The sequence below is a fragment of the Clarias gariepinus genome, chromosome 2 (assembly GCF_024256425.1).
Source record: "Clarias gariepinus isolate MV-2021 ecotype Netherlands chromosome 2, CGAR_prim_01v2, whole genome shotgun sequence".
NCBI lineage: Eukaryota > Metazoa > Chordata > Actinopteri > Siluriformes > Clariidae > Clarias > Clarias gariepinus.
The window spans coordinates 16,328,869-16,356,327 of record NC_071101.1 but is presented as its reverse complement, the minus strand read 5'-3'; the positions used below and the strand labels follow the sequence as shown (position 1 = coordinate 16,356,327).

The following is a 27,459-nucleotide window of genomic DNA, read 5'->3' as shown; positions in this document are numbered from 1 at the left end:
TCTGGAGGCAGTGTTATGATCTGGGGTTGCTTCAGTTGATCAGTTTTAGGATCAGCAATGTAATGTGGCAATAAAATAAAATCAGCTAACGAACTGAATGCACTAAATGACCAGGTAATCGCATTATGTTATGAGTTTGCCAAAAGGCACCTGAAGGACTCTCAGACCATGAAAAATAAAATTCTCAGGTCTCAAGAGACTCTCTGGCTACTCTACCATACAGGCTTGATTGGTGGATTGCTGCAGAGATGGTTGTACTTCTGGAATGTTCTCCTCTCTCCACAGAGAACCTCCAGACCTCTGACAGAATGACCATCGGGTTCTTCCTTACCTTTCTGACTAAGGCCCTTCTCCCCCGATCGCTCAGTTTAGATGGCCGGCCAGCTCTAGGAGTCCTAAACTTCTACAACTTACAGTACAGATGATGGAGGCCACTATGCTCATTGGGACCTTCAAAGCAGCGGAAATTTTTCTGTAACCTTCCCCAGATTTGTGCCTCAAGACAATCCTGTATTGGAGGTCTACAGCCTTTCCTTGACATGAACTGTCAACTGTGGGACCTTTTATAGACAGGTGTGTGGGGACACAGGATGCACTTGAGCTCCATTTTGGCGGTGAATACTTTTGTACATGTGCTTTTTTTCCCATGTTGTCATTATTGGGTGTTGTGTGTAGAATTCTGTGGAAAAAAAAAATTATTTTAATCCATTTTAGAATAAGGCTGTGACATAACAAAATGTGGAAAAAGTGATGTGATGTGATGTGATGTGATGTTGCACACATTTGTTGAAACAATGCCATAGTGAATGTCTGCCATAATTAAAACTAAAGGCAGTTCAATTAAATAGCGCGTGCAATTTGTTTTTGGTCAGGTACAGTAGTGAATGGAGTCAGAAAATTGCCAGCTATATTCACATGTGAAAAAGAAATTTGCCGTTATATAGCAATATCTGAAAGTGTCTGATAGTAATACTGGTTAACGCTTTGCAAAGATTTTTGTTTGGACTTGTGTCTTCGTGTCTTAGAACCTGCAAATTTCCTTGATTTACAGCTTAATTAACATCTACAAGAAGAACGCGTCCACTGACTTAATGCGCCAATGATGTGTAATAGTGAAAATCCTTCTCTCTCCTCTCTCTCTTTCGCTTTCTCTTGCTCTCTCTTAACCTTGTAATAAATTCTCCAATTAGCCAAGAGGTGGCAGTATTGCTACACTATACCTCTTTAACAAATTTTCATTTATACCTACCGTTTTGCACGTATTTTTGCACGAGTCTTTGTGTCTTATGTACAGCACTTTGAGATTTGTCCACAAATGTAAAGTGCTTTATAAATAAAATGCATAAACATTATTATGTGATTACTGTAAAGAACTGCACTAAAGTGCATTATAATATATTTATTAAAGAGGTATAGGGGAGCAATATCTTACAATATGTGAAAAAAAAGTAGAAAGTAAATTAATATTTATTAAAGTAATATAGTAGAGCAACACTTTACAGTAATCTCTGTATCCCACTCCGTAACAAATCACAACATTTCCATTTCCAACGTATTGTTTTTTAAGAAAACGTACGATAGTTGCCAGGCAAATGAATCACATAATACAAACAAAGGCACAATTTTAAACAAAAATCTGTAAACACTATCCATATATATAATTATTATTATTATTGAAAAATCCTTATTTAAAAGGGTGCTTTTGGCGCAATGCTTTTAAATAAAAATGGCCACGGTGATCCATATTTTTTTCTGTAAGCCTAGTTTTTCCACATCTTATTCTAAAGTTAAAAATCATTTAGTTCCAAAGTGATAATTTTTAAGACAGTCTGGTTTTAAAACAGCTAAATGTTCTGTTTTGCAATATAAGCCTTTGTGACTTTTATTTTAAAATATACGGAAGCCTCTGATTTGACAAGTTCCATTCATGAGGTTTTTATCTGTACACTGATTTTACCTGAGACGTATATATGAACAACTGACATGTACTTTTCCTTTTTCTTTTTAAACCTTGATAAAATCATGATCAGAGGAACTGAATTAAATAACTCAACACTAATTCCTTGGTTTGTGAGTGAGTCTGCACTCTTATGTAAACCTTGTTGCACGGTTCTCATAGAAACGGATCATTCCAAACTGTGGAGAAAGGGAGAGATACGAAGTGTAGACACTCGGATACAAATAAAGTAAGTGTAAAGAATAAAAAGGGGGGGTATTAAATAAATCAGTGTTATATGAAATATATCTGTATAAGATTCGAATAAATGAATATATATTTTTTATCTTTAGTACATGAAGAAAAAGTAGTATGAACAAAAAGCGACATGTGCCTTTAGTGATTGCTAAATAGTCTGGAGAGCGCACCACCTCTCGCGTCTGCTTAGCCATGCGGTTACTTCCTGAAATTCTTCAAACAATTTCCGGCAACCCCGCGAAGAATCCGCGGCCGCCGCGCGGAGGCAAGTCGTGAATAGCTGGCATTCGGTGACAGCCAATGAAATTGAAGCATTTTTGCGGCTTTCCACGTGGTGTGACGTTGCTCAACTAATAGCATAAAATCGTCTAGACCCTGGTTCGAATCCCGAGAAAAAGTAGTATGAAGAAAAAGCGACATGTGCCTTCAGTGATTGCTAAATAGTCTGGAGAGCGCACCACCTCTCGCGTCTGCTTAGCCATGCGGTTACTTCCTGAAATTCTTCCAACAATTTCCGGCAACCGGGCACGGTACCGGGTTCGAACCGCAGGCGCTGTCTGGCGTTTTAATCATTTTAACATAAATACCGTACTCTGTTCACATGTGGGAAAAAAAGTGTGCGGTTTTATACCAATATCTGAAAGTAATCCTGTTTAATGCATTTGTTGATTATCATGTGTGCTTTATGCTGCTTAATTTGTTGTTGAGAACCACCCTCTTATTCTACACCTATAGGTTAGTAATGTATTTACAATATTTTATTAACATTAATATTTAAATATACAAACATTTATTATTATTATTATTTTTATTATTATTATTATTATTATGATTATTAATAATAATTTTTATTTAAAATCTTGCAAACCTGAGAATATTTAAAATGTTCTCCAACAGGTATATCTTTCTAGTTATATTTAAACAGATTGCTTTAGGACATTTATTAGAGGGTATTAGCCAGAAATACACCTCCTGCAGTTTCTCTGTGTGAAATGAGCTTAATGTGTTAAAGCTTCAGCGGTGTTTTAATTAAGAAGAGGTGTTCAGACATGACTAAATGTCTTTCCAAATGGGATATCCTGTTACACAATTGTGCAAACTGGTTAATTTCTGGATAGTGTTTACTTCTGTATATTGAATTAACCTTTTGCCCAAGTTTTTGTTTGGACTTGAGTCTTTGTATCCTATGTGGTTACTGTACTTTTGGTCGGGAATAATAAAGATTAATCTCTCTATCCCTCTCTCTAACATCTCACAAATATTTCTATTTCAAATGGATTGTTTTTTAAAACAATAAAAAAAAATAAAACGCCAGACAGCGCCAGTGGTCTGAACCAGGAGACCCAAGGGCCGCCTGATAGTTTCATACGAAGTAACCACTCAGCTACGCTGACGCGACTGTGACAGCCCTCTACAGCGTAGTTAACTTCTACAGGAAGACCGCGTCTACCGTCTCAATGTTCAATAATGCGCAATAGTGACATTCTCAAACAGGGAATTCTCTCTCGGTCTTTCTTTTTCCGGCACGGGCAAGTCGTGAATAGCTGGCATTCGGTGACAGCCAATGAAATTGAAGCATTTTTGCGGCTTTCCACGTGGTGTGACGTTGCTCAACTAATAGCATAAAATCGTCTAGACCCTGGTTCGAATCCCGAGAAAAAGTAGTATGAAGAAAAAGCGACATGTGCCTTCAGTGATTGCTAAATAGTCTGGAGAGCGCACCACCACTCGCGTCTGCTTAGCCATGCGGTTACTTCCTGAAATTCTTCAAACAATTTCCGGCAACCGGGCACGGGCAAGTCGTGAATAGCTGGCATTCGGTGACAGCCAATGAAATTGAAGCATTTTTGCGGCTTTCCACGTGGTGTGACGTTGCTCAACTAATAGCATAAAATCGTCTAGACCCTGGTTCGAATCCCGAGAAAAAGTAGTATGAAGAAAAAGCGACATGTGCCTTCAGTGATTGCTAAATAGTCTGGAGAGCGCACCACCTCTCGCGTCTGCTTAGCCATGCGGTTACTTCCTGAAATTCTTCAAACAATTTCCGGCAACCGGGCACGGGCAAGTCGTGAATAGCTGGCATTCGGTGACAGCCAATGAAATTGAAGCATTTTTGCGGCTTTCCACGTGGTGTGACGTTGCTCAACTAATAGCATAAAATCGTCTAGACCGGGTTCGAACCGCAGGCGCTGTCTGGCGTTTTAATCATTTTAACATAAATACCGTACTCTGTTCACATGTGAAAAAAAAGTGTGCGGTTTTATACCAATATCTGAAAGTAATCCTGTTTAATGCATTTGTTGATTATCATGTGTGCTTTATGCTGCTTAATGGGTTGTTGAGAACCACCCTTTTATTCTACACCTATAGGTTAGTAATGTATTTACAATATTTTATTAACATTAATATTTAAATATACAAACATTTATTTTTATTATTATTATTATTATTATTATTATTAATAATAATAATAATAATAATAATTTTATTATTATTATTAATATTATTATTATTATTATTATTAATTTTTATTTAAAATCTTGCAAACCTGAGAATATTTAAAATGTTCTCTAACAGGTATATCTTTCTAGTTATATTTAAACAGATTGCGTTAGGAAATTTATTAGAGGGTATTAGCCAGAAATACACGTCCTGCAGTTTCTCTGTGTGAAATGAGCTTAATGTGTTAAAGCTTTAGCGGTGTTTTAATTAAGAAGAGGTGTTCAGACATGACTAAATGTCTTTCCAAATGGGATATCCTGTTACACAATTGTGCAAACTGGTTAATTTCTGGATAGTGTTTACTTCTGTATATTGAGTTAACTTTTTGCCCAAGTTTTTGTTTGGACTTGAGTCTTTGTATCCTATGTGGTTACTGTACACAACTGTACTTTTGGTCGGGAATGATAAAGATTAATCTCTCTATCCCTCTCTCTAACATCTCACAAATATTTCTATTTCAAATGGATTGTTTTTTAAAACAATAAAAAAAATAAAACGCCAGACAGCGCCAGTGGTCCGAACCAGGAGACCCAAGGGCCGCCTGATAGTGTCGTACGAAGTAACCACTCAGCTACGCTGACGCGACTGTGACAGCCCTCTACAGCGTAGTTAACTTCTACAGGAAGACCGCGTCTACCGTCTCAATGTTCAATAATGCGCAATAGTGACATTCTCAAACAGGGAATTCTCTCTCGGTCTCTCTTTCTCTGTCCATTTCTCTTTCTCTCTCTCTCTCTCTCTCTCTTCTTCTCTCTTTTTCGCTTCATCTCTCCTTTTCCTCTCTCTCTCTCTCTCTCTCTCTCTCGCTACCATGTAATACATTCTTCAAGTAGCCAACAGATGGCAGTGTTGCTCCACTATGCCTCCAAAGCTCGTGAACTAAACGACCTGGGTTCTCTCCAATCAGAGCAAGTCTGGACTTACCTGCTGTGCCTTCTGTTAAAAGCATTTGAGTGATTAGATAATTAGGAATGAAGATGAATAGCGAATAAATTAAAACATGCCTACGGGTACATTTAAGGGTTTCTGAAAATCTATAGTCGGGGCATCTAGAGCGTGGCCACCCTGCTGTTTGTAATAATAAAACCTATTTCAGGAGTTTTTTTTTTTTTTTTTTTTTTTAGTTGACAGGTTCTTATATTTGGCAGCCTTTCTTTATTTCAGAAAATGTGGTGGTGTGATCGATGTTGATGAATTTTTCTTGCAGTCATAATTTTATGGGCGCAGTATTCAGATGTCGTCAGGCAAGTTGCAACAGTGTACAACAGCAAGAACTCACTTCAGAGCATGTAGGCGGCACAGCTACTGATTAAATACAATGTCTAAAACTTGCATTTCCTAATTCAGGTCCTTGAGTGACCCTGCTTTTTAAAGATCAATGCCTGTTCTTCTTGAGCACACTTGATTAACACATCTGTCTTATTCAGCATACGGGTGATTGCCATATTCAGCAAGAACCTCAGCACATTTTCCATTCCTGAGAAAAGAACCCCCAACTCTTTAATCCAAAACTTGTTCAGTCTTTTGGTAACTGTTCAGACAAAAGACAGATTTTCATTAATGGGGCTCATTTGTCAAATTCCATGCAAACAAATTTATTTGTAAATTGTTTGCAAGATCAAAGGAAAGAAATGCGATCAAAAAGGAATCCATAAACCAAAAGAGACTGTTCACTCTCTCTCTCTCTCTCTCTCTCTTATATATATACTGCCTATCCTGAACAGGGTCACGGGAAGCCTGGGGCCTATCCCAGGGGACTCTGGGCACAAGGTTGGAAGGGGTAAAAATATTCCATGCACTCTGGAAGGGGTGCCAGTTCAACGCAGGACTGGCATGCTTGGATTTACTCACATAGTACAGGAAATTTGGAATTGACGATTAGCCTAATCTGCATGTCTTTGGATAGTGGGATAAACCCAAACATTTGGGGGAAAGCATAGGGAGAACATGCCCAAGTCCAAGCACACAGACTCAAACCCTCGGCCCTAACCACTACACCATTGTTCTTCCACTCTCTGTTCAATTTGGACAAAAGTAGTACTGTTTTACACTGTATTACTGTAAAAAATGTTTAAGGTACTGTATTATTTCAGTTTATTCATCAATGTCATTGATAGCATTCTGTAAGCTTTGGCTTTTACATTTTTTTTTTGTGAGGGAGGATCATTACCATAATTGTAAGGGCTATAAACATATTTACTAAATATTGTGCCACACAAAAAAAGCATATGGATTTTTATATGATTCCATTTTTTTGGTTTTGTCACTGAGTTTTGTTTAATTGAATTTAATGTAAGGACAGGGCGATGTTTGCCTGTAATGATACATAAAGCATAGAAGCAGTATGTAGACATTAGGTTCAAGACTGCTCCTTTAATAAAGCGAGGGAAAATGCAAAAAATGTGTTCAGCAGAGGCAATCCAGAGACAACACTGTTTCTAATTTACACACAGATTTATTTAGTTGTTACTAATCCATGTTAAATGTGTCCTTGTTTTGTGTGTTTATCTTTTTCTAGTGTTCTTTGCCAACCCCCTGAAACCAATTGCCAAAGTTTAAAAGAGCTATTAGTTGGTTAAAACATTACGATTAGGTCATGATGTATTGTTAGTGTGTGTGCATCTGTATGTGTGCGAGCGTGCAAGCGGGTGTGTGTGTGGGTGGGTGTGTAAAGCGTGTCACTCGTGGTGTGTGTGCAAGCATGAGGGCATTTTGTGTGCATATTTAATCACTCATTTTATATTATGGGTCTGGCTGCTGGGTTCTTGTGCAGTTGTGGTTTACCACTATTGTGTGTGAGGTCATGCGTTTGTGGTTCTCTGTGCTTAGTGATGTTTTGCATTTAGACGGCACACTATGTGGATTTACGGAAGCAGTCCTATCAAGCGCATGTACATGGACAGCAGTAGCGCTTGCAGATGTGTCCACTTGGTGTTGTTTCACATTTTAATGTATTGTGCGTACTGTATGTTTGTGAGAGATGGGTGGATCCTTTAATCCATAGTGTAATGTGGTATCCACCCAATGTCTGTGAATTCTCTAATCCGCTGACACAGGTTTTTGTATTCACACACATATGTGGGACTGTGATCACTATATGATTCGAGTATGCTTCTTCTGGTGTATGATGTAGGGTGTGTGTTTCCTGTGGGTTTTTGGGATATGTTTTTTTCCCATAATTCCTGCAGGTCTCGGGTCACTACTCAGTTCTCACGCAAATTTTTAACATTCCTTCCTGCTGCAGCCTTACCATACACCTTCCTCTGGGTTTGGCTGTGGAATCTTTCCACCATGCTGCTTCCAGAGGCCGTTTTCTATCTCTCTTCTCCCTTTTCTGTTTCCCTTCTTCTCTCTTTCACCCTCCTTCTCAGAACCTTCCACTTTCCCGCTGAGTCAGCTGAGTGGAATTGCTGGGATTACAGGTTGGAAGTGATGGTAGTGTGTGCGTAAGAATCACTTAATGATTCACAGATAGCAAGCCTAGGTTTACCACCAGCTGCAACAGGAATCTTTGTGTGTGTATTTGCTGGAATAATCCTAAATCTTATCTGTCATAGCTGCTTGTAATTTTAGAGAATAAATCATTATTATATACTTTATCCAGAATGCAGGAGGCCCTTGATTCTTTTTTTTTTTTTTAATAATAGATTAAATGTTTTATTCTCCTGATATTTCATTGGTCACACCCTAGATGTGTCAGCCACCGGTCCATTGCAGTGCATGGTGCACACACATATGTATACCTTGTGGCAATTTAGTGTCATGATGTGAGAGGAAACCAGGGAACATGGAGAGAGTGACACTACCTGTAGCACCATGATGTTGCTCTCTGATTATTATGATATTGATCATTTTGATAATCATTTCTGTAGTAAATAATCATGACGAATTATGCCTTTTGAAAACCATGGCATAGTTAATAATGAGGACAGACAAACAGGCAGACAGACAGACACTAGACATGGTTTAAAACACAGACACTTTCCATAGAGTTTACTGGCTTAAGAAAGATTGCCGTACACACAGATGAAATAAATAAGTGAAATAAACTTTATAGTAACAACAAATATAGTAGCAGTCATTGTAATATCACTTATTTAGCTTTCACTATTTACAAATATATAGTTTTATTTATTGTAATGCTTGTTTTTCTTTCTTTTAACAATAACATATATGACTTTGGTACTTTGTCTGACTTGTCCATTAGCAGCATTCCAGTTGGAATCCAAACAGGAACATTGCTCCTTGTGTCATCTTAAAAGCAAAAGGGATATAGAGGAAAGTCTCAGCCCCTTTTCTGTCCCAATGCTAAATCCTGCACCCTGATAGGCTGCTGGATTGAAAAGTTTTAGGGTGTGGGGTATTGTCATTTTCATCACTAGGCTCCAGTTCTCTTTGGTCATTAATTCATTTTGGTGCAGCTTTCTAAGGACGTTCTTGGTCTTATTATTATTATTATTACTATTATTATTATTACATTCCAGTTTTAGTAGGTTCTTCCAGACAAATGCAAGCTCTTTTTTCCTTAAGGTTACCTACGCAGATGTACTCCGCAACGTCACTAGTGGGAGCATCCAATGTGGTCTTTGGTGCAACCTGAACTTTTTTCAGATAAACACTCGCACGCACGCACACACGCACGCACACACACACACACACACACACATAATTGCATACAAACATGCACACAGTCTTAAGTTCATACTATCTTGCAGGCAGGGGAAGAAGGAGAGATTTCAAATGTAGTCTCTCCTATATTTCACTCCTGAGTCTTTTTTTTATTTATTTATTTTTTTTATAATTTCTCAATTTAAATCTTACACCCCTCTAAATGATTCCAGAAGATTCAGTCTTCTCTTACAGTCACATTTGTGTGAATCTTGCTCTGGGAATCCTGAGTGAAGCCTTTTATGTGTGCTGTCTTTATGAAAGTTTGGTTAGTTGACTTTTCAGTCAGGTGTCCCCCATGCTGTGTTGAGGGTTGTTAGTTGTCAGTATTTCTGCTTCTTTTCTTTAGTCTATAAAAAAATGACTACCACCCATCGCAAACATCATGTTTGGGCTTGGTTTAGCATGCCAGCGCCAAGTCAAGGCTCTGGTGGGGAATAGCACATTTTTGGTAAAATAGCTGGTCCAGTTTGGATCCTGTTTGCAGAATGTTACAGTACAATTAGCTTAATCTTCAAAAGAAAAGCGGTCCACATTTAGCCAGTAAACTGGGGTTGGACTTTTCATCCACATCAGGTCCTATTAGCATTGACATTATCCCATTAGTCTCTTTTTTTCTTAGCAGGTCCTGATTTAAATGTTATCATGGTCCCATTTACTGGGATGTAGCCTAGGGCTGTCTTTTGTTGTGAGGCCCTGATTTAAATGTTAACATTGTCCCTTAAAGAAACAGTGGGTTTTAAGCTTTAGTGAAGCATAAGTTAGCGTGGTCGTGCAGCACGGATTCTTTTGCTCCTCTTGCTGACAGTGGTGAAACGAAACGGTGTGTGGTCTGGCTGTTCCCCTGGAGGAAGGCGCTTCATGAAATGAACGTCTTGCTGGTTTAAAAGAGTCTGAGGGCCACGACGAGGGCGCCCCCTCTTGGTGAAGCCCACGTACCAGTCTTTGTAACGTGCTGACATTAATGCTGTGTAGTTGTTCTCAAGCACCATTTCAATAAAGACACAGTCTTCACTGCGATTACTGGCCTTCTAGGAAAATCCAGAAAAACATCCATACAGAGAGAAGACATTGAGGGAGAGGGAGAGAGACAGTAAACACTTGTCAGTTTGCCATGAACTCAGATTGTCTACACAGAGAATAAGATAATGCAACTTTAGCTAATATAGAGATGTGTCACCTTGCCTACGAGTTTGCCCCTGCGGTTCATACACAGGTAGTAGTTGGTCTCCTTCCCCCTGATTCGCACCTGGCTGCCGAATGTGTCTGCCTCCACTACAAGCTGGGCTTGTGAAGGGACAGAGAGATAGGAATAAAGAGGGACATTACAAAAAATACAGAACACTGAACATTTACACTGAACACACAACAACAAGAGAAACATAGCAGGTGACAATCTAGTCATTGCCTTCTGCCTCTCTTGCTGAGAATTCTTCCTGTAATTTAAGACATTGGTTATTGTACTCTATATGACCACTAACCTTTATTTACAGTAGTGGACAGTAAACAGGCAAAAAAATCTTTCTGGAGAGAAAGTTTAAACTACAAGTATAGTTGGAGCGTGGTGGTAGCATCGTGCTTTGGAGCTGTTTTACTAGTAAAACTGGTGTATTACACAAAGTGGATGGAAAAATGAAGAAGGCCACTTCAGAATCTTTTTAGCATAACATCAAATCACCAGAGCTAAAACTTGCGTGACCCCAAACACACCTTAAAGCTAGTTGAGTAGCTTTCCAACCATTTTGCTTTCCAACCATTTTGGAAAGCTACTCCAAAGTAGCTCCTGTTGGTCCAGAAACCAACCATTTTAACTGAACCTTAACAATTCTACCAAAAGAATGTGGTTAAATATCAAACTAGAATACTGCCAGAAGCTTACTGATGCCTTCCAAAAGCATCTGCTGTAGGTGACACTTGTAACTAAATACTGCATATGGCCATGTGTTGATTAAAATAAATTAAAATTTGTGCACCAAATTTCTGAGATTTTCATGATATTTATGTTCATGGTATTTACAAATTAAAGTTGAAATAACAATACTTTAACATTATTCCAATGTTAGAGATGTAACTTTTCAGAGGAAATGTAATAATGTGTGATAAATAGTCATGATCCATTGTTGGAAATTTGGAGAAAACTGCATAAGGCACAATAACAACACGCTTATATCTAATTCTAAGATCCTTCTAAAGATTACTTGTATTGTATTTAATATTCATTGACCGTTAAAAAAACTACTATTCAATTTTTCTTAGTTTGTTGAAATTTATTTATTCATTAATCTCTGGCAACCATCTCATCTTAGAGATAAAATGGCATATTCTGAGTGTAAGGTGGGAACTCTGTATGTAAAAGAGGAACATTCCCATTCCACCACATTCTTACCCATGGTAATTGCATATACATTACAGAAGTGATCATGAGACTTTGGGTTTATAAACACTAGAGTATTTAGGTTTTAGTATTACAATAATCTTGGGAATGTGTGGGGTTAGTGTTTCAGGTGAAACATTCACCTTTTCCTTTTAAACATAAACATTAAGTTCATTTCTGATTGGCTGTTCAAGATGGTTTGGGTTTAGGCAGTGAATTTGAGTAGTGTCGTAAATACCACACAGAAACTGAATAACTATCCTTTAATGATTGCTTTACGTCTATAATGATTGACTTCCTGTGCTAACATTAACAGTGTTAGCAGTGGTGGAAAAACAAAATCAGACATAAATATGCTGAGGGGATATTTTCAGTAGTGTAACCCTGCACTGTGACTAAGGGTGGCTTTAGAAGTTTAAGAATAAGGTGAAAAAAAGAGAAAGAAATCACAATGGAGACTAATATTTAATAAAAAACTGATGTGGTTACATTTTTAAAACATTGTGTGTCCAAAATAATTTTTATTAATTTATATCAAACAGGCAATAAAAGATAAAATTCACCTATAATATCAATACAATTTTATGATATACAGTATATGGTCAATTTTATCATGAAATTGTCCAGTCATAAGTGGCCTGTTAACCTTTTTAAGTTTCATATCTATTTTGTCCTGTAAAAAATAAATAAATGTCTGGTAATGATGTGTGTAATAACGCTTTACCTCCCAAGAGGTTATTTTATAATCAAAGTCATTTAGTACATGCGAAGAAAGCATATAATTGTGTTCCTTGTTTTTATTCATGTAGGCTGTGTTTCACAAGGGGTGTGCCTGTTTAAACATAAGTCCCTAAAATGAGATCCTAGATGACCTTTTACGAGTGCAGGGGTCAGCAACAATCAATAAGATCCTTCTCTCCCTCCTATTTCTCTTCCCCCAGTATTTGTTATCATGCTCCATCTTTCTATTTTATCCTATTACTGCCTGGTAGCATCAAATTAATAGCATGTAGTAAACTACGTAAAAAGTCGCACAGAAAGAAATCAGGGAATCGGAGAAAAAGCGTCGCAGTGTAAATAAATATATTAGCCATCACCACTACACTAAAATCACCTAGGTAGGTACATATCATCTTTCAACTTCCGCTGCCATTGATTATGTGGCTTTGCAGTGCATCACACAGCATCCAGAGAGAGTGGGGGAGGATGGATGGAGGGATGGATAGATGGAAGGAAAGAGAGGTGAGATAAGGAGTGAAAGCAAAAGAAGGAGAGGTGGAGAGGGGGAGGACGTGGTCAGTGTGCTGTTTAAAACCGTTCAAGGAAAAAATACCCACAAGCGAAATGCAGGATCAATGGAGAGATCAATGAGGAGATGAGCTGCTAACACACTAACACCCAGCGCTGACTTTGCTGTATCCATCTCTCACTCCCTCTTCCTCTCTCTTTCATTCTTTCCACCCCTCCCCTTCATGAATCACAGTGTTGAGCAGTCGCTGAGGTGTTTGTTTTCCCCACAGAACTTCCTCACTACCTTTTTCCTAACTGTATGCGAGTGTGTCTCTGTGCAACAGAATAAGCAAGATATTTGTCTTCGAGTCGATATGCCAACATCTTGTCTGCAGATACATACTTTTCTTTCGAAGACATATTTTTTCTGGGCTTTTCTGTAGCGTGTGAAAGGGATTGAAAAAGACAGGCAGAGTGAGTCAGACGGATAGGGGGAAAGAATAAAAGAAAGCCAGAGAAGTAAAGTAAATATAGTGAGATTTGAGATTAATTCATAGTGCAATTAATTATTTTTAATAACATATTTATTTCTGAATTATTTGGGTGCTTTTTTTATTTAGCAAAATATTAACACTCACCTACTGTCACTAAACACCTGTTTTTAAGTATGCAATGTTAATTTACAGTTGATCAGATATTTCAATACGTATTTAATATTTATCCAATTTAGCCAACCCTGGACTGAGAGAATGGTTCAAAGCCATTATGTATTTGTGTGTGTGTTGTTACCGAATTTGTCTCCGTCCTCCCCGCGGGCGCTGATTCTGCGGCCGAGCACTTGGACATGTTTGCAGCTGGTGCGACTGTAAAGCTGGTAGACTCGAGGCTGTCTTCGGCTCATGGGGTCTCGTGCACGAGTCTGATTCTCCACGTGCATGCTGAAGTTCACGCCATCAACTCCAAACACCTGCAGGCAGAGGAACATACATGCAGGTGTCTTATCTCTCCTGTGCCCTGATATCTTACTTTTTCTCACAAATGTAAATTCCTAGAAATACAATAGAACCTCTCAAAAACAGGGGCTTTCATCCTGGAACAGTTTAAATCAGTGCAATGTGTGAATGTTTTATTAACAGACCATAAGCTAAGCAGCATGCACTAATACAGACTCTAATCCAGAAGTTATTACTGGAGTATTTGTTATTGACCTTTAAAGTTTTTTTTACTATACGTAACTTTAAAGATACATATTTTGATTCATAAGATTCTGTTTCTAATTAGATTTTTCTTAATATAGTGGGGGTCAGCCACTTTCTCTGTGAAGCAGGATTGGCAACATAGCAATATTATTTTAAGTTAAGCAACATATCGGGCAATTTTATATTCTAACATAAGCAGGCATGGTCGACTCATGGCCAGTGTGTAAAACCTGCGGGCACAATGTTAATAACAATAGTCCACAATTGTTTACTTTGCATACTACTCATCAGAAGTTAAGCCTCTTTTTGTCACATAGACCTCACTACTAGTAATTCTTATTTCACATATGCAATTATGTAAGGTAGCTGAGGTGATATCCCTGGAGCAGATGGGATCAAGGGTCTGGTACAAGGACCCAAGCAAGTTGGTGGAGCAGGGGCTTAAATCACTGACCTTATGATAAGTATGGGCACCTTAACCCTCTGAGCTAGCACTGTCCCCTATATACAGTACAAATGAAGTGCTTATCTAATATTTGTCGCATAGCCTAATAACTTTAGTATCTAAAGAATTCTGCACTGTAACACACACACACAAGAAATTCGACTCACCTGCAGAGGATTGCACATCACCAGCATCATCTGGATACACCTGAAAGGGGAAAGAAGAAAATGTATATATATATCTTAATAAAAAAATGTAGAACACAGATGAGTGATAATGTTTATTATCTAGTCTCAAATTCCCATCTAATTTATCATTCGTACTGCATCTACAGTACACAGAGTTCCTAATCCACCTAATTTATCACCAGTGTATCAAAACCTGAAATGCAGAGCTAAAAAATGGTATAATTTATACCGGCATGATGCTCTGGGACTGAATTTGTGGCATACACCAGATGCCTGGACTTCTGGCCATGCCAGAAGTTATGGCCAGGTCATAAACCCTTTTTCAAATTGCACTCATACAGAGCCTAGTTCCTCAAACACAGTCATAAACCTGACTATAAAGGTTGATGATGAGCATAGTTTATTTGGACCACACCCTAATGACTCCTGTAATAATTTGGAAACTCTCTTTAATCCCTAACCTCTTGTAGTCATCCTGCCTTAAAACCATTTGGCTCGATCTTAAAGTTATAAAAAAAAAATGTTTTAAAAAAAGATAACTACTTCTGTACCTCCCAGTGTGCTGGATGCTGAATCCGTCTTAATGTTAAATGCCTGATAATCTCCTTATTCATCTCCACAGCCCAGGAGGTGGGTGGGAGGGAAGGGAGTGTGCCCTGATTTTGGATAGTGCCCTGTTCTCTTTTCCCTCCTCTGTCTGCCATCTTTAATCTTCTCACTTTGGGAGAGGAAAAAGTTGACATTTGAGGCATTGCTCACATTTGTATGGAAACTTGGATAGTGTTTTGTGCAAGAACCATTTGTGCTGCGTTTAAAGAGGGAATGGGGTAGTTCAGAGCAAGGGTGAAGTGAGCTCTTGCCAGGAGCCCTTCAGCCCAGACTAGCAGTTGCTTTCAGGTTCTCTTCAGGGTGCGTGAGCCGAACAGCTTTGTGTGAAACATCAAAAATTGTGACAACAGCTTTAAAGCAACTCTTGGCTTGAGTCCAGCGGTTGTCTAAAACAGATGTCAGAGGCATAGTTGAAAGCATATTTGAAGGAGAACAAGAGAAGTAGCATAGCTGGTATTTGTTGTAAAAATCCCATATAAACATCAAAAATGTAGTCCAATAAATCCCTTAAAGGTGTGCTCAGTGATTTTGCAAAAAAAAAAAAAAAAAACAGAGAGAAAGCTAGCCAGATGTTCTGAAACTTCAATTACAATCTTGTAAAATGTATAAAAATGTGCATTGCACAGAACACTGAACATTATGATTACGCCATACCTTCCTCTATGTTAAGAACAACATGAAAAGATGAAAGTGATGTATCACAGCTAAAGATTGGTCAGAATTAATGTGACCAAAATTTGCAGCTGCTTTTATACTATGATAATTGAAAGACATACAGTATAGATTGGTCAAAAGGCTCAAAGAACATTTCAAAAATATTAAAATATAGTTATTCTTTTACAGACAATGAAACCCCTCCTTTGAACAGTCCTAGATTACATTTTAATGCAAATGCAGGTAAAATGCCAACTTGGTTGGATTTATAAAAGAGCACCTTTTATGTAAAATTCACTTATTTAAAATCATTTTTGGACATTCACATGTGTCTCCTATGTGTGTGTGTGTGTGCGTGCGTGCAGACAAAACATTAGAAAAAACATTCCCTCTTTTTTCTCCATTTTTATCCATAAATGTGCTTGAACATGCCATTTAAATTTCCCGGCTGTTATGAGATAATTCCAGGAAAGTTGCCTGACATCGCTTGTCATGCCAGACAAGTATGCAAAATCATAGCCCATCCTCCAACTCTACACATAGGCACCATCTTCAGGGTAGTACTATTTTCTGCATTTTGATTGCCTGATCGCCCAAGATCATTATCTGCAACGCATGGTTGCCAACATAGAAAACCATTTCAAAAGAGTTAGGCAACATGTTTAGCAATGTTTTTTGAGCATTAGCGACTGTCCTGTAGTTGATACACCTCCCAGCTGCTGGTGAGTTCAGCTGACCAGATATGGTTGACACATGAGCAGTGTGTAACGCCTGTTTGTTCATTAAAATTGTTTATTAAAATCAAGCAACGATCGGTATTGGTGGCACCATCTATACAATTCTTTTTTCATCAAATCTTTTCTTGAGTTTATTAATAATAAAAGTTCCAGAATTGCTTTCTTTGTGTGCTGATTAATAATTTGACTTTTTAATGGAAATTATTTTGTAAATATGTAATTAACACAATAAGTGCCCAACATACAACCAGTTTCGTTCTGAGAGTTCGTTCATAAGTCCAATTTGTTTGTGAGTCCAACAAACATTGTCTAGGTACTAGAATACTAACACGACTGGTTATACACAATATACAACTAACATATTCCATGACCTTGTCCTTGTTCTTTAGAATCATGCCAATGGTGGAATAATTCATGTTAACAAACATGAGCAATGTCTGAATTATGAGCAATGTCTCAATTATTTCTACTTTTGGAGACAAATCGTTATTGCTTGCCACTTCTTAGCAGTACCAGCTTCATCGCTGCTGCTTTAATGCTTGCTTCCAGACATCCTGAGATGCACACACATGACAACGTATGCCGCACATGCATGAACACATGTTTGTATGTAGGGGACTTACTGTAGTTTGTTTGTTTGTGATGCCATAAGCAACGATGTCTTCTTTCCGTGAGGTTCACTATTTCTTTTATCATTCATTGCACATTTACATTTATAGTATTTGGCAGACACCCTTATCCAGAGCGACTTACATTTATCTCATATGTTCTATGTTGTAATATTAAGGTCACAGTATTTTTTCAGAACAATAACTGGTAAGACTCCTGTGTATTGTACATTCCATGCATTACATCAAGAAAGAACCATATTAGCTAAAGAATCAAATTTTTTATGCAAACCAGTGAACTGATCACACAGCAGCCTCTCTGCAAGGAAGCACCAGTGTCCTCTGACCTAGTCTTCAGGGTCCTAATGTCTGTTTTTTCCTCTCTCTTCCCCTCCTGAGTCAGGCAATCTTTTTGCACACTGACACAGGAGACAGTCCAAAGTCAAAGCAGATCCTAAATAGAGCAGCATTATAACTGCACCGTTATTGTAAATAATGTCTAAAAACTAACATTCTACATTCTGCTTGGTATGATAACATGTCTTACAGCTAAATCACAGTCAAGTCATATGAATTAAGCACAAAGAAGATCAGGAATAATCTGATACCAGATCTACTTTCATGGTTGATTCCTGCTGAGATCGACTTTGGTTTGACATGGGCAGGGTGCATTGTGTGCTCTAATGAAGTGTATTAGAGTATATGTGCCAAAGGTGTGTGTGTGTGTGCTGAGGCTCCAGGGATGTGTTATGTATGCTGTAAGTGTGAGTGTGCACACATGTTCCATAATGCTATGTACTCTGTAAGTACACTCCAGAGATGGGTGTGCCTTGTTTAAGTGCCCCCTACAAGAGGAAAACCTGAGGGTGAATGCAAAATCTCACTGCCCTGCGTCTGGCAACTCTCTGCATATAAACAAGGCCTAAGAACTTTTCTACTTCCCCTCCCTTTTCCTCTTTCCTTTCCCCTGCTGTCATGTACTTCACTTGTCATTGGCAGATCCTTTTTTCTTTTCTTTATATCTTTCTACACACAGCTATCAGCAAATCAAAAGTTGAAAACGCAATATTATCCAGCTCCCTCCCGTCTCTACTTTCATTCTACATACATTTCGAAAAATGCTTTCTCACTTTCAGGGTGGTGTGGGGGTGTGATGTCAGCGCAGACAGAAATGTTGTGATAGTAAACTGACCAGACCACGCAGTGGTAGAGTAGCTGTGTGTCCTCAAGATGTTTCACAAACTGAACCTTTTCTTGAAAAGAGGATCAAAACAACTGGGAAAAAAACTGCAGAGAACCTGAATGAGTTTCTAGATTGTGAGCATTTCCTAAGCTGTGTTAATTAATTACTGGTTGAACATTTTCATGTTTAGTTAACGTCATTCAATCACTACACTGACATACAGTATTTATTCCTTCATCTTCTACACAGCTTGTCCTGTTCCCGGAGACTTTGGGCACAGGGCGGGGTACTTCGTAGATGGGGTGGAAATCTTTGCGGGTACACACCAATTAGACTAATCTGCATGTCTTTGGACTGTGGGAGGAAACTTAAGTACCCGGACAAAACCCACCAAGCACTGGGAGAACATGTAAACCATGTGCAAATAGACCCAAGGCAGGAATCAAAGCCTTTACCCTGGAAGTCCGAGGCCACGGCGCTATTCAATACACCAGTGCCCCATCTTCAGATGTTCAGTTTTCAGACGTTTCAAAAAACTAATGGTATGGACAAAAGAAATACCTAAAAGGTTCCTTTAACTAATGCTTTATTGAACTTGCCACTTTGAAGTACAATTTCAGAGTGTCATTTTTGAGTTCAATGCATTTGAGTTGGATTTGGATGGATGTCTACATGTCTGTCTTACGTTTCAATAATTTGATGGGTTGCCTTCTCAATACACTGAACAGTTTAGTCAGTTGTAAATTTAACAAGCAAATACATCTCTATGTTGATTGAGCCAAATACAGTTTGAGGAAGTTCAGTTAAAGAACAAAGCCAAAAAAAAGTGGTACTTGATAAGTTTGAGGTTGCAGAGATGTTCTCTGTAGAAATCCAAACTTTGCCTGTAGAAATGCTGAGTTAGGAATACGTTTTTTTTTTGTTTTTTTTTAAGGCTTTAGAAATGTATGAGTGATGAGATTACTCAAAAGCAACATAAAATTCATTCCGGTACCTCTGGTGGAAATACCCTAAAAACAGAGCAGGAAACAAGCTGACAAGTTCTTTCATCATTTCATTTTTTACTTCTTACAAATGATGCCTGACCTCGCACGCTTTTTTAAAATATAGTTTTTCTTTTTTACATTGTTAGCATGGTGCAGCAGCAGATCAGTAATCCAGCTATTTTGTCATTATTTCTATTGCCAATGGACATAAACAAGAACTTCATTCATTTTATGAATTTGATTACTCTTCTAAACAGAAAACTATAAATTATGCAACTTCCAGTGAAGTTCTACCAGGCAGTATAGTATAGCCATGGTAGAATATGGCCAAGATATTTAATGAAAAATACAGAAAGCTCTATTTGGTTTTATATTTGTCTATAAATTAAATCAAATGCTGTGTAATATTTAAATCGGACCTTAACAATATTTCAGTTTTGCTTCTGTTACTGGTGTTGACTTCTAAGTCTAGAGTCATAAGAGAAATTATGTCACTTCTTCACAATATATTCCAAAGATTTCTTGCTACAATCCTGATTTAGAGTTATATGATGTCAAATGGACAGAGGTACTAAACAAGAGAGCGGATTTGGATTAGTAACCACTGCATGCAACCATGCTGTTGGTTGTATATGCACTACACTACCAGTCAAGTTTGGACACATCTTCTAATTCCATGGCCCTTCCTGATTTTTTTTTCTTTATACATTGTAAAACAATAAAGGGATCCAGAATATGCAATAATCTCCTTTTTACAGTTGATGTTGAGAAGTGTCTGCTACTTATGCTCTATAAAGCCTTTATAACGGCTCTAATCTGAGCTGCTGTTAATTGCTGATTTTGAGGCTGGTAACTCTAAATGAACCTCTCCTCCGCAGCAGAGGTAAATTTTGGTCTTGCTTTTCTGAGATAGTCTTCATGAGAACCAGTTTCATCATGGTGTTCGATGGGTTTTTGCAAATGCTGACAGTTACATACTCATAGTTATTGTTGTTTAATTACTTCACGCCATATGTAATGCCATATGTATTATTTCATAGTTTTGAAAAGAATCCAGTATTGGCCTAGAATGTAGGAAATAAATCCAAACTGTTGACTGGTACTGTATCTGGGTGAGTGTCAGTGAATACTATATTCAGAGTGGGGTCTATTGTGGATGTCCTTAAGTAGCCCTCTAGTTCCAGCATTAATGGAACTTTAATCGTTCTGTCACACTCATATCTATGCACTCAGTTACTGATTACTAATGTAACAGGTCACAAAGCAGTTAACACTAAGATTCCTAGTCAATTACACTTCGCTATTACGGCAGAATCTCTTTGAATTTTGGCCGAGTTGTGGCTTCACAGCAAAATTAATGATATTTCTGAGAACAAGATAAGCCAATGATTTATTCGGGAATGATTCAACTGGACCTAGTTCCTTGTTTACATCCTGAGACCTCACACCTCATTATTACATCACTACCATTCAGTCGGGTGAAAAACATGTGAAGGCGTCCCAAAAAATAAGCATAATGGAAAAGATATGAAAAGAATTGAGGGAGTGTTTCTCATCTTGTCATTTTTAAATCCTCTTTCCTTGCTCTCCCTTCCTCTCCCGTTTCCCTGTCTGGTGTTAGGAGAATTGGAAGACTCCCCCATGCTGTCCCAGCCACGAAGAGATATGAGAGCGAGAAACAGAGTGAGGAAAAATAAAGAGAGAAACAGTGTCGGCAGCTGCAGCAAAGCAGACACACAGATGCTGAACACACACTTAGACTCCCATACATATAACTGTAATTAGGAACATGCACACACAAGTCACTTCTCTTCACATCAGATACTTCTTTACACACACATAGAACACTCATTTAAAACCCTTTTATACCACATCAAAAAAAAAGAAAAAAAAAAACATTTTCCATTATACCGATCCCTGGTAATTAATCTGGAATCTCCAAAAAAAGGAAAAAAAAACAAAGCAGGTGTTCACATGTTAAAATTGACATATCACTGTAGGCCATACAACATATACACACATAGACATACGGAAATACTTTCCCATTCTAACCAAAGAACCACTTTACTGGAATATCCACAGTTTTTCATATCTCCAGTCTCTGTAACAGCTGTGCTATTTTTACTACTCTGCAATTTTAAAAATAGTCCATTATTCAATTGAACCTTAAACAATTCCATCTGACCAAGAGGACAATCCCATTTGATCTGCAAGGGATTTGGAACAACAACAGAAATACGTGTAACTACTTTTACTTTTGCTGTAACCACAGCCAAAGCTTTTCTTCTTTTGTTCATCATGATACAACAAATCCCTCACAACTTCAACTAAGCTTGACAGTATTTATCTTTAGAATGACAAGGTGTATCCAATTTAACGTTATCTTCTATGCCTAACTTTATTTATTTACAATGACCTTATTGGAATATTTTATCTTATTTTCTATTGGATAACAAATGACAGGAACACATACAAACACACACACACACAAACACTGAAAAACTTGCACTGACTGTCTCTATAATTGGGTCTTCCAAAAAGCTCAATACTTAATTAAAAGTAACAAAAATTCAACTCTCTGTCTTTCTCTCTTTTATCCGAGATCATACAAAACTAGCCCACAGACTACTGAAGACCAAATAAATGTTACAACTCAATAATGTCTGTCTGACATATGTTCAGTTCAACACAGGTTGTCTCAATTAGATTTTCGGAATATTTAAATATGGCCAATCCATTGCAGTGGCAGCTCTAACTACAGTGTCAATCAAACTAATTTGCCATAAAAATCGTTAAAAATGTTTTCAAAAGTTTAGGTTGAATCTTAGGACTCCCATCCTGAAACGGAGACAGACAGAAAGAGAAATAGACAGAGCAATTTGGTTGTAGAGCCTCATTAGTAAGAGGAAGTCAAAATGAGGGCGCATAAGAAAGGGAGAAAGATGCCTCAGATGTTAAAGCTGCGCTGCTGGAAAATCATCTGAATGACATGACGTCGTCTCCTCGTCTCTTTCCATAACCTGTCTGATTCATACTGTCCTCATGCCGTCCCATACTGGCCCAATGTGTGTTTTCACTTTGTCTATGGGAATACCTTTATTGGCCATGCATAACTGCAAACTTCCAATGGGGTTGAACAGCACTGGCTTTATGTCTCTGTATATCTTACTGGCTATCATCCTTTTTTCACAGGGTGGTCGTCTTTGTATTTCTCATTGGCTGTCTTCCTTCTGCAAAATGGTCTAGAACGAACGCCTTGGGTCATAAGCTGTGCATAGTATTGTTATATCCGAACAGACTGGTTCAACATGTGTGCACACTGGGAATGCACCAGCTTGGGGTCAGTGCATATGGAATGAGCAGTGGTATTTGCTGGCAGGCTAAGTGTATGTCTGTGGTTTTTCTGCACCTGTGTGTGCCGACTGTGCACCTGTAGGTACAGGCTACATGGGTAGTGAAGTGTGTCGGCCAGGTGCTTGAAGTCATTGCCTACATCTGCTGACCAGGTCTATACTTGTGAAGAGGAATGCAGTGGTTTTGGGTGCTAACCTTACACCTGTACATACAGGTCATGACCTACGCGCTGTACGCATTCTACTACTGCATTGATCCATGCTGTCTGGTTAACTACTGCTTCCTGTTGGCTCATATTAAAGGCATGTACATTTACAAATAAGTCCATAAGTTAGAGGACCAGAACAGAACATATTCATTTTCTCACCACTAAATGTAAAGCAGCAAAGTTGTGAATGTGCATGGACATATTGTAGAATTGTTTGTCCTGTGTGCCATATTGCCATACAAAAAACATTTAAATATAATAAAGATGCATTAACTGAGACAATTCTTTATTAAGATGTCCAATGTGAACTTCAAGGCATTAAAATAATCAGATGCTTCAAAACCATAGATAAACCTGTTAGAGACCTAGATAGATGACAGAGGTATTGCTCTCTTCTCCCCAGAAGTACTGTCAATGTCTAAAAGATTACATCTATAGACCACCACAGATATAGCAGCAAAGAAAGAAAGCAACAGCATGGCAGCTAAGTGGCTTCTCATAACTGTGTTTACAACGACATCAATAATAAAATTTATATTTATTGTATATTTTCTATAAATGCCCATTAATATTTGTCACCCTATCTCTAGGTCCCTGGTATCCCTATGCACAGTTTTTCATATCTCAGTATGCTTTAACTCCAGACTGTATCGCTTTTTAAATGCAAAGTATTGTTAAACTGTGAAGCTGTGAAGTTTTACAGTGCATAGTCAATGCACATTAACTGTATGATTGCTGGCTGCTGTTCATGGGGTGTTATTGATATGTGCATTCGGGCATGCTATCCCCATATTTATGCATCCTGCTAGCAGACATATGAGCACTGACTGCCTGCTGTGATGTATGCATGCTTCATCTACATGCCAGCGCTGGCAGCGCAGGTGAAAATGGCTCAGAGCTTGGTAAGAATTCTCAGCTGTTCAAACAACACAGTTACGCTGAGCGAGGAAGAAAGCTCAAAAAGAACAGAAAATGAGAAGAGAGGGAAAAAAATCCTTTTAGCTGCAACTTCGGATTCCCCCTATCCCTCCAAAACCGCATCCACCCTGAAGCCAACTAGAGAGAGAGAGCGTGTGTGTGGGGGGGGCGGGAGAGTAGCTGGGAGCTCTTACTTTACAGCACTGTGTGGTCATGAGCCAAGACAAGCAAGGCGATGTGACATCATCAGACCTGAGACAGGATTTGTCCTAAAGGTGTTTGAGTGTGGAAAGTGGAGTTCTATCCCAAATCACCATAAACCTCTTCCCTGTGTGCCTTTCAAGCAGAGTTCATTGTCTAGCACAAGTTTTGACTAACTGTCTCAGCTTAAGCGGTATGGCAAGAACACAAACCAGCTAATCAGCTTGCAATGTAGTGTTACTGCCACATTACACAGTGCACCTTTCACATCTGCGAGACGGGCCGAGGCCAAGGGCCCGGAGGAAGCAGTTGGTTCTGGACTGCACACAAGAGACTTGAGGGTGATGAAATACAAGAGTTCAATTGAAATAGATGGATCCTATTGCACCTCTCTCAGTCTGTGCAGAATTGAGCCCTGCACATGTGGTAAGGTTTAGTGGTTAAGGTTTAGATGAGAAACACAAACACTTCATATTGACATTTGTAGACTTTGCGCTCTTAAAAATATGCATATGTGCATAATCACAAAATTACTTCTACACCTGATCCTGATACTTCACAGGGCTTCATCTTTCTTCAGCGGTGAGTGCAGCACTCAAAGAGGCACTTTTTAAAATACAAATCTAAACAGCATTCTATTAGATCATCTCTGTGGAATGTATTTTTTTTTTTTTTTTTTGCTTAACTCCCCCCAAAAAGGCCTTTTCCCATCATGGGACTGAACTTTTAAATGCTCAGCTAATACATTTTAAAGCTGCTGTAATTTCTAGAACCTGTCCTCATGTGCTATGTGTGTCAGTCTTCCAAGGGGATGTGCATACTCAACCAATTTCTTGACTTCTTTTACGCCATACAGACGTTAACGTGCCAATTTTATTCCAGTTAGTAGTATTATTAAATACATTGTTGGTTTTGTGAAGAGGGAAAGCTGGAGAGCATTTAGCCTCTGTGCAGGTTGCCCCAAAAAATGACAACCATATCAAGATAACTGTCATGTGTCAAAAAAGAGAAAGGAATGAAAATACTGTATGGTTTGTAGTCAGACGTTGGAAGAGCACTGCAGAAATTCTGCAGTTGTTCTCTTTTGATGTGACACGCTTACCTGAGAGCATGCCTGATTGACATCTGTGACCATGGCAACCCTTAGGGGTGATGTCATTTTGTGCATTTCGTGATTATTAATGAAAGACTCACAGTTAGTCATGGGAAGTGATCCGTGAAGCAAATGCGTAATTCCGCATAGCTTCTGTTTTTATAGAGTAAATATTTTACGCATTACAGTTTACAGGAAATGGCTTACATTAACACGCATGTGCAGGAGTTCAGCATTAGGTAATTAATGACTTACAAGACAGCCAGGGTAGAGAGGAAGGACCGCATCGCTCCCTGCGTCCAGCCGAGTCGCTCCGTGCGTCTTGGAAAGCAAATGAACGCCGGGTCGCCTTCAGGTCCGCCAAAGTTCACGTTCCAATCCCGACGGAAAGGTCACAAGGTCAGCGGACGCTCCCGCCGGCACCGGGCGGCGCGCATAGCTTCCTCCTTGGAAGGAGGTGTGTGCGGGCGTGTGTATGCGTGTGTGTGTGTGTGTGGGCGTGCGTACGCGCGCGCGCGCCCGTGTGCGTGGTGACAATGAGGAGTGCGCGGAGAGCGTGCCACCGGGAGCGGCTGTAACGGCGGCTGTTGCTTGCGCGCTTGGTAACGGCTCGGGGGCGGGGCAGAACTGATGGGAGGAGGAGAGCAGGAGTGGGGGGTTAGGCCATAACAGCTGGTATTCTCTAATGGTTACGGGTAACAGGTGAAGCCAAGTTTACCGGGCGTCCTCGCTCCACTTCCGGTCCCAGGATCACCCAAGGGGAAAGCGCGCGAAATGAAACCAGGCTTCCAAATACGTTACAATTCTCACAATCACTTTCTCAACGGTCTTGTGGTCTTTTTTAAATGTGAAAGCATCCGGAACAAACATGACACAAGAGTTCCGTTGATGGGCATGGACACGCAGAGATGTGAAGAGGGACTCGGACTGACGGGCCGGTGCGATAAAGATTTGCGCGTGGCGCGGGGCACTTCAAGCGCCTCCAGTCAGCCCTGGTCATGGCTGCGAGGGGTCCAATAAGAAGAAGAGGAAGTGCTGGAGTCGGCGCAGGGTATGGTCTGGTCCAGCTCAGATGATGGAAGGAGAGCAAGAAGGCAGATGCGCGTGGCAGATCAATCCACCCGCGGGACTCAGCACAGTGGCTCTGCACCTGATTTTCCGGAGTTCACCGCGCTCTCTGCCCGGCTGTGGGTCTCCTGAAGCTCTGGCCAAAAAACGCAGTGCAATGACATCATCTAAAAATTGTTTGAAGAAGGGGGTAGCCAGGGATCCAAGCTTTTAAATTATTTATCTTTAGGCAGGAAAAAAGTTTGCGGCTCCACTAAACAGCGGTTGCAAATGTCTGCCTTCCAAAAGAAAAGATAACACGATCCTTCTGTGCAGAGACATCCACTTAAGCAGAGTGACAGAGTGAAGCCCGAGCTGTACCACCTTCCTTCTCGTCTTCTGCCCCTCATGTGAGCAAATAAAACACAAAACGGTGGGGAAATACGCACTGGGATAGAGAAGAGGAAAGGGTGGTTTCTCTGTACATTCCCCCTGCAGACCAGACGCTCCTCTCCGTCCAGAGCTGAAAACTCACTGTGAGAAGGAAAACACAAGAACAAGATTTTAGCAGCGGCACATAGATCAGTCCACCCTCCCTTACAATCCCCAACCCCCTTCTCTCTCTCTCTCTCTCTCTCTCACACACACACACACACACACACACTCCCAGACGCACTCACTCTGCCTCTCTCTCAGACGCGTTTGATTTTATCGGATCCGTGCGCGGAGATGCCGACTGACTGCGAGCAAAAATACACTCGTGTGTGTGTGTGTGTGTGTGTGGTGCGTAAGTAACTGAGGGCGCGGTGTAAGTGCAGTTTTAGCACCTTCCCCAACGGGACCCGTGCGCAGTACATGTCTCTATTACCACCGGGGTAGAAACCGAGACAACAAGACCCAAGGGGATGTTTGCCTGCATCTCACCTTTTCTCTTCTACGCCTGTATTTTCGCACACCCTACTCTCGAAGTCCCCATTAACTGCACTATTATAATGTGTCCCTGCTCAGCTCGAGCACACCTGACTCAGCTCATTAACAAGATCCTGACGATGTTCAAAAGG

The 27,459-nt window shown here is 39.5% G+C and overlaps 1 protein-coding gene across 1 annotated transcript; it reads right to left on the bottom strand.

The window, feature by feature from the left end:
• Positions 1-8,728: 8,728 nt before the first annotated feature.
• fgf18a (fibroblast growth factor 18a) lies at positions 8,729-26,918 on the bottom strand. Its single transcript, XM_053491137.1, has 5 exons — positions 25,607-26,918; positions 14,780-14,819; positions 13,758-13,935; positions 10,545-10,651; positions 8,729-10,395 (listed from the first exon to the last, which is right to left on the bottom strand). Exons 1-5 carry the CDS (start codon positions 25,636-25,638, stop codon positions 10,126-10,128), a joined length of 627 nt encoding a protein of 208 aa, XP_053347112.1. The 5' UTR covers positions 25,639-26,918; the 3' UTR covers positions 8,729-10,125.
• Between the last annotated feature and the right edge of the window lie 541 nt (positions 26,919-27,459).

Coding starts and splice junctions, on each gene's coding strand:
- fgf18a (XM_053491137.1), bottom strand. CDS start 25,638: ATGCGGTCCTTCCTCTCTACCCTGGCTGTCTT. Junction 13,936..14,779: donor TGATGTGCAATCCTCTGCAG/GTGAGTCGAATT, acceptor CTCTGCCTGCAG/GTGTTTGGAGTTGATGGCGT. Junction 10,652..13,757: donor GGAGGACGGAGACAAATTCG/GTAACAACACAC, acceptor TCCCTTCACAAG/CCCAGCTTGTAGTGGAGGCA.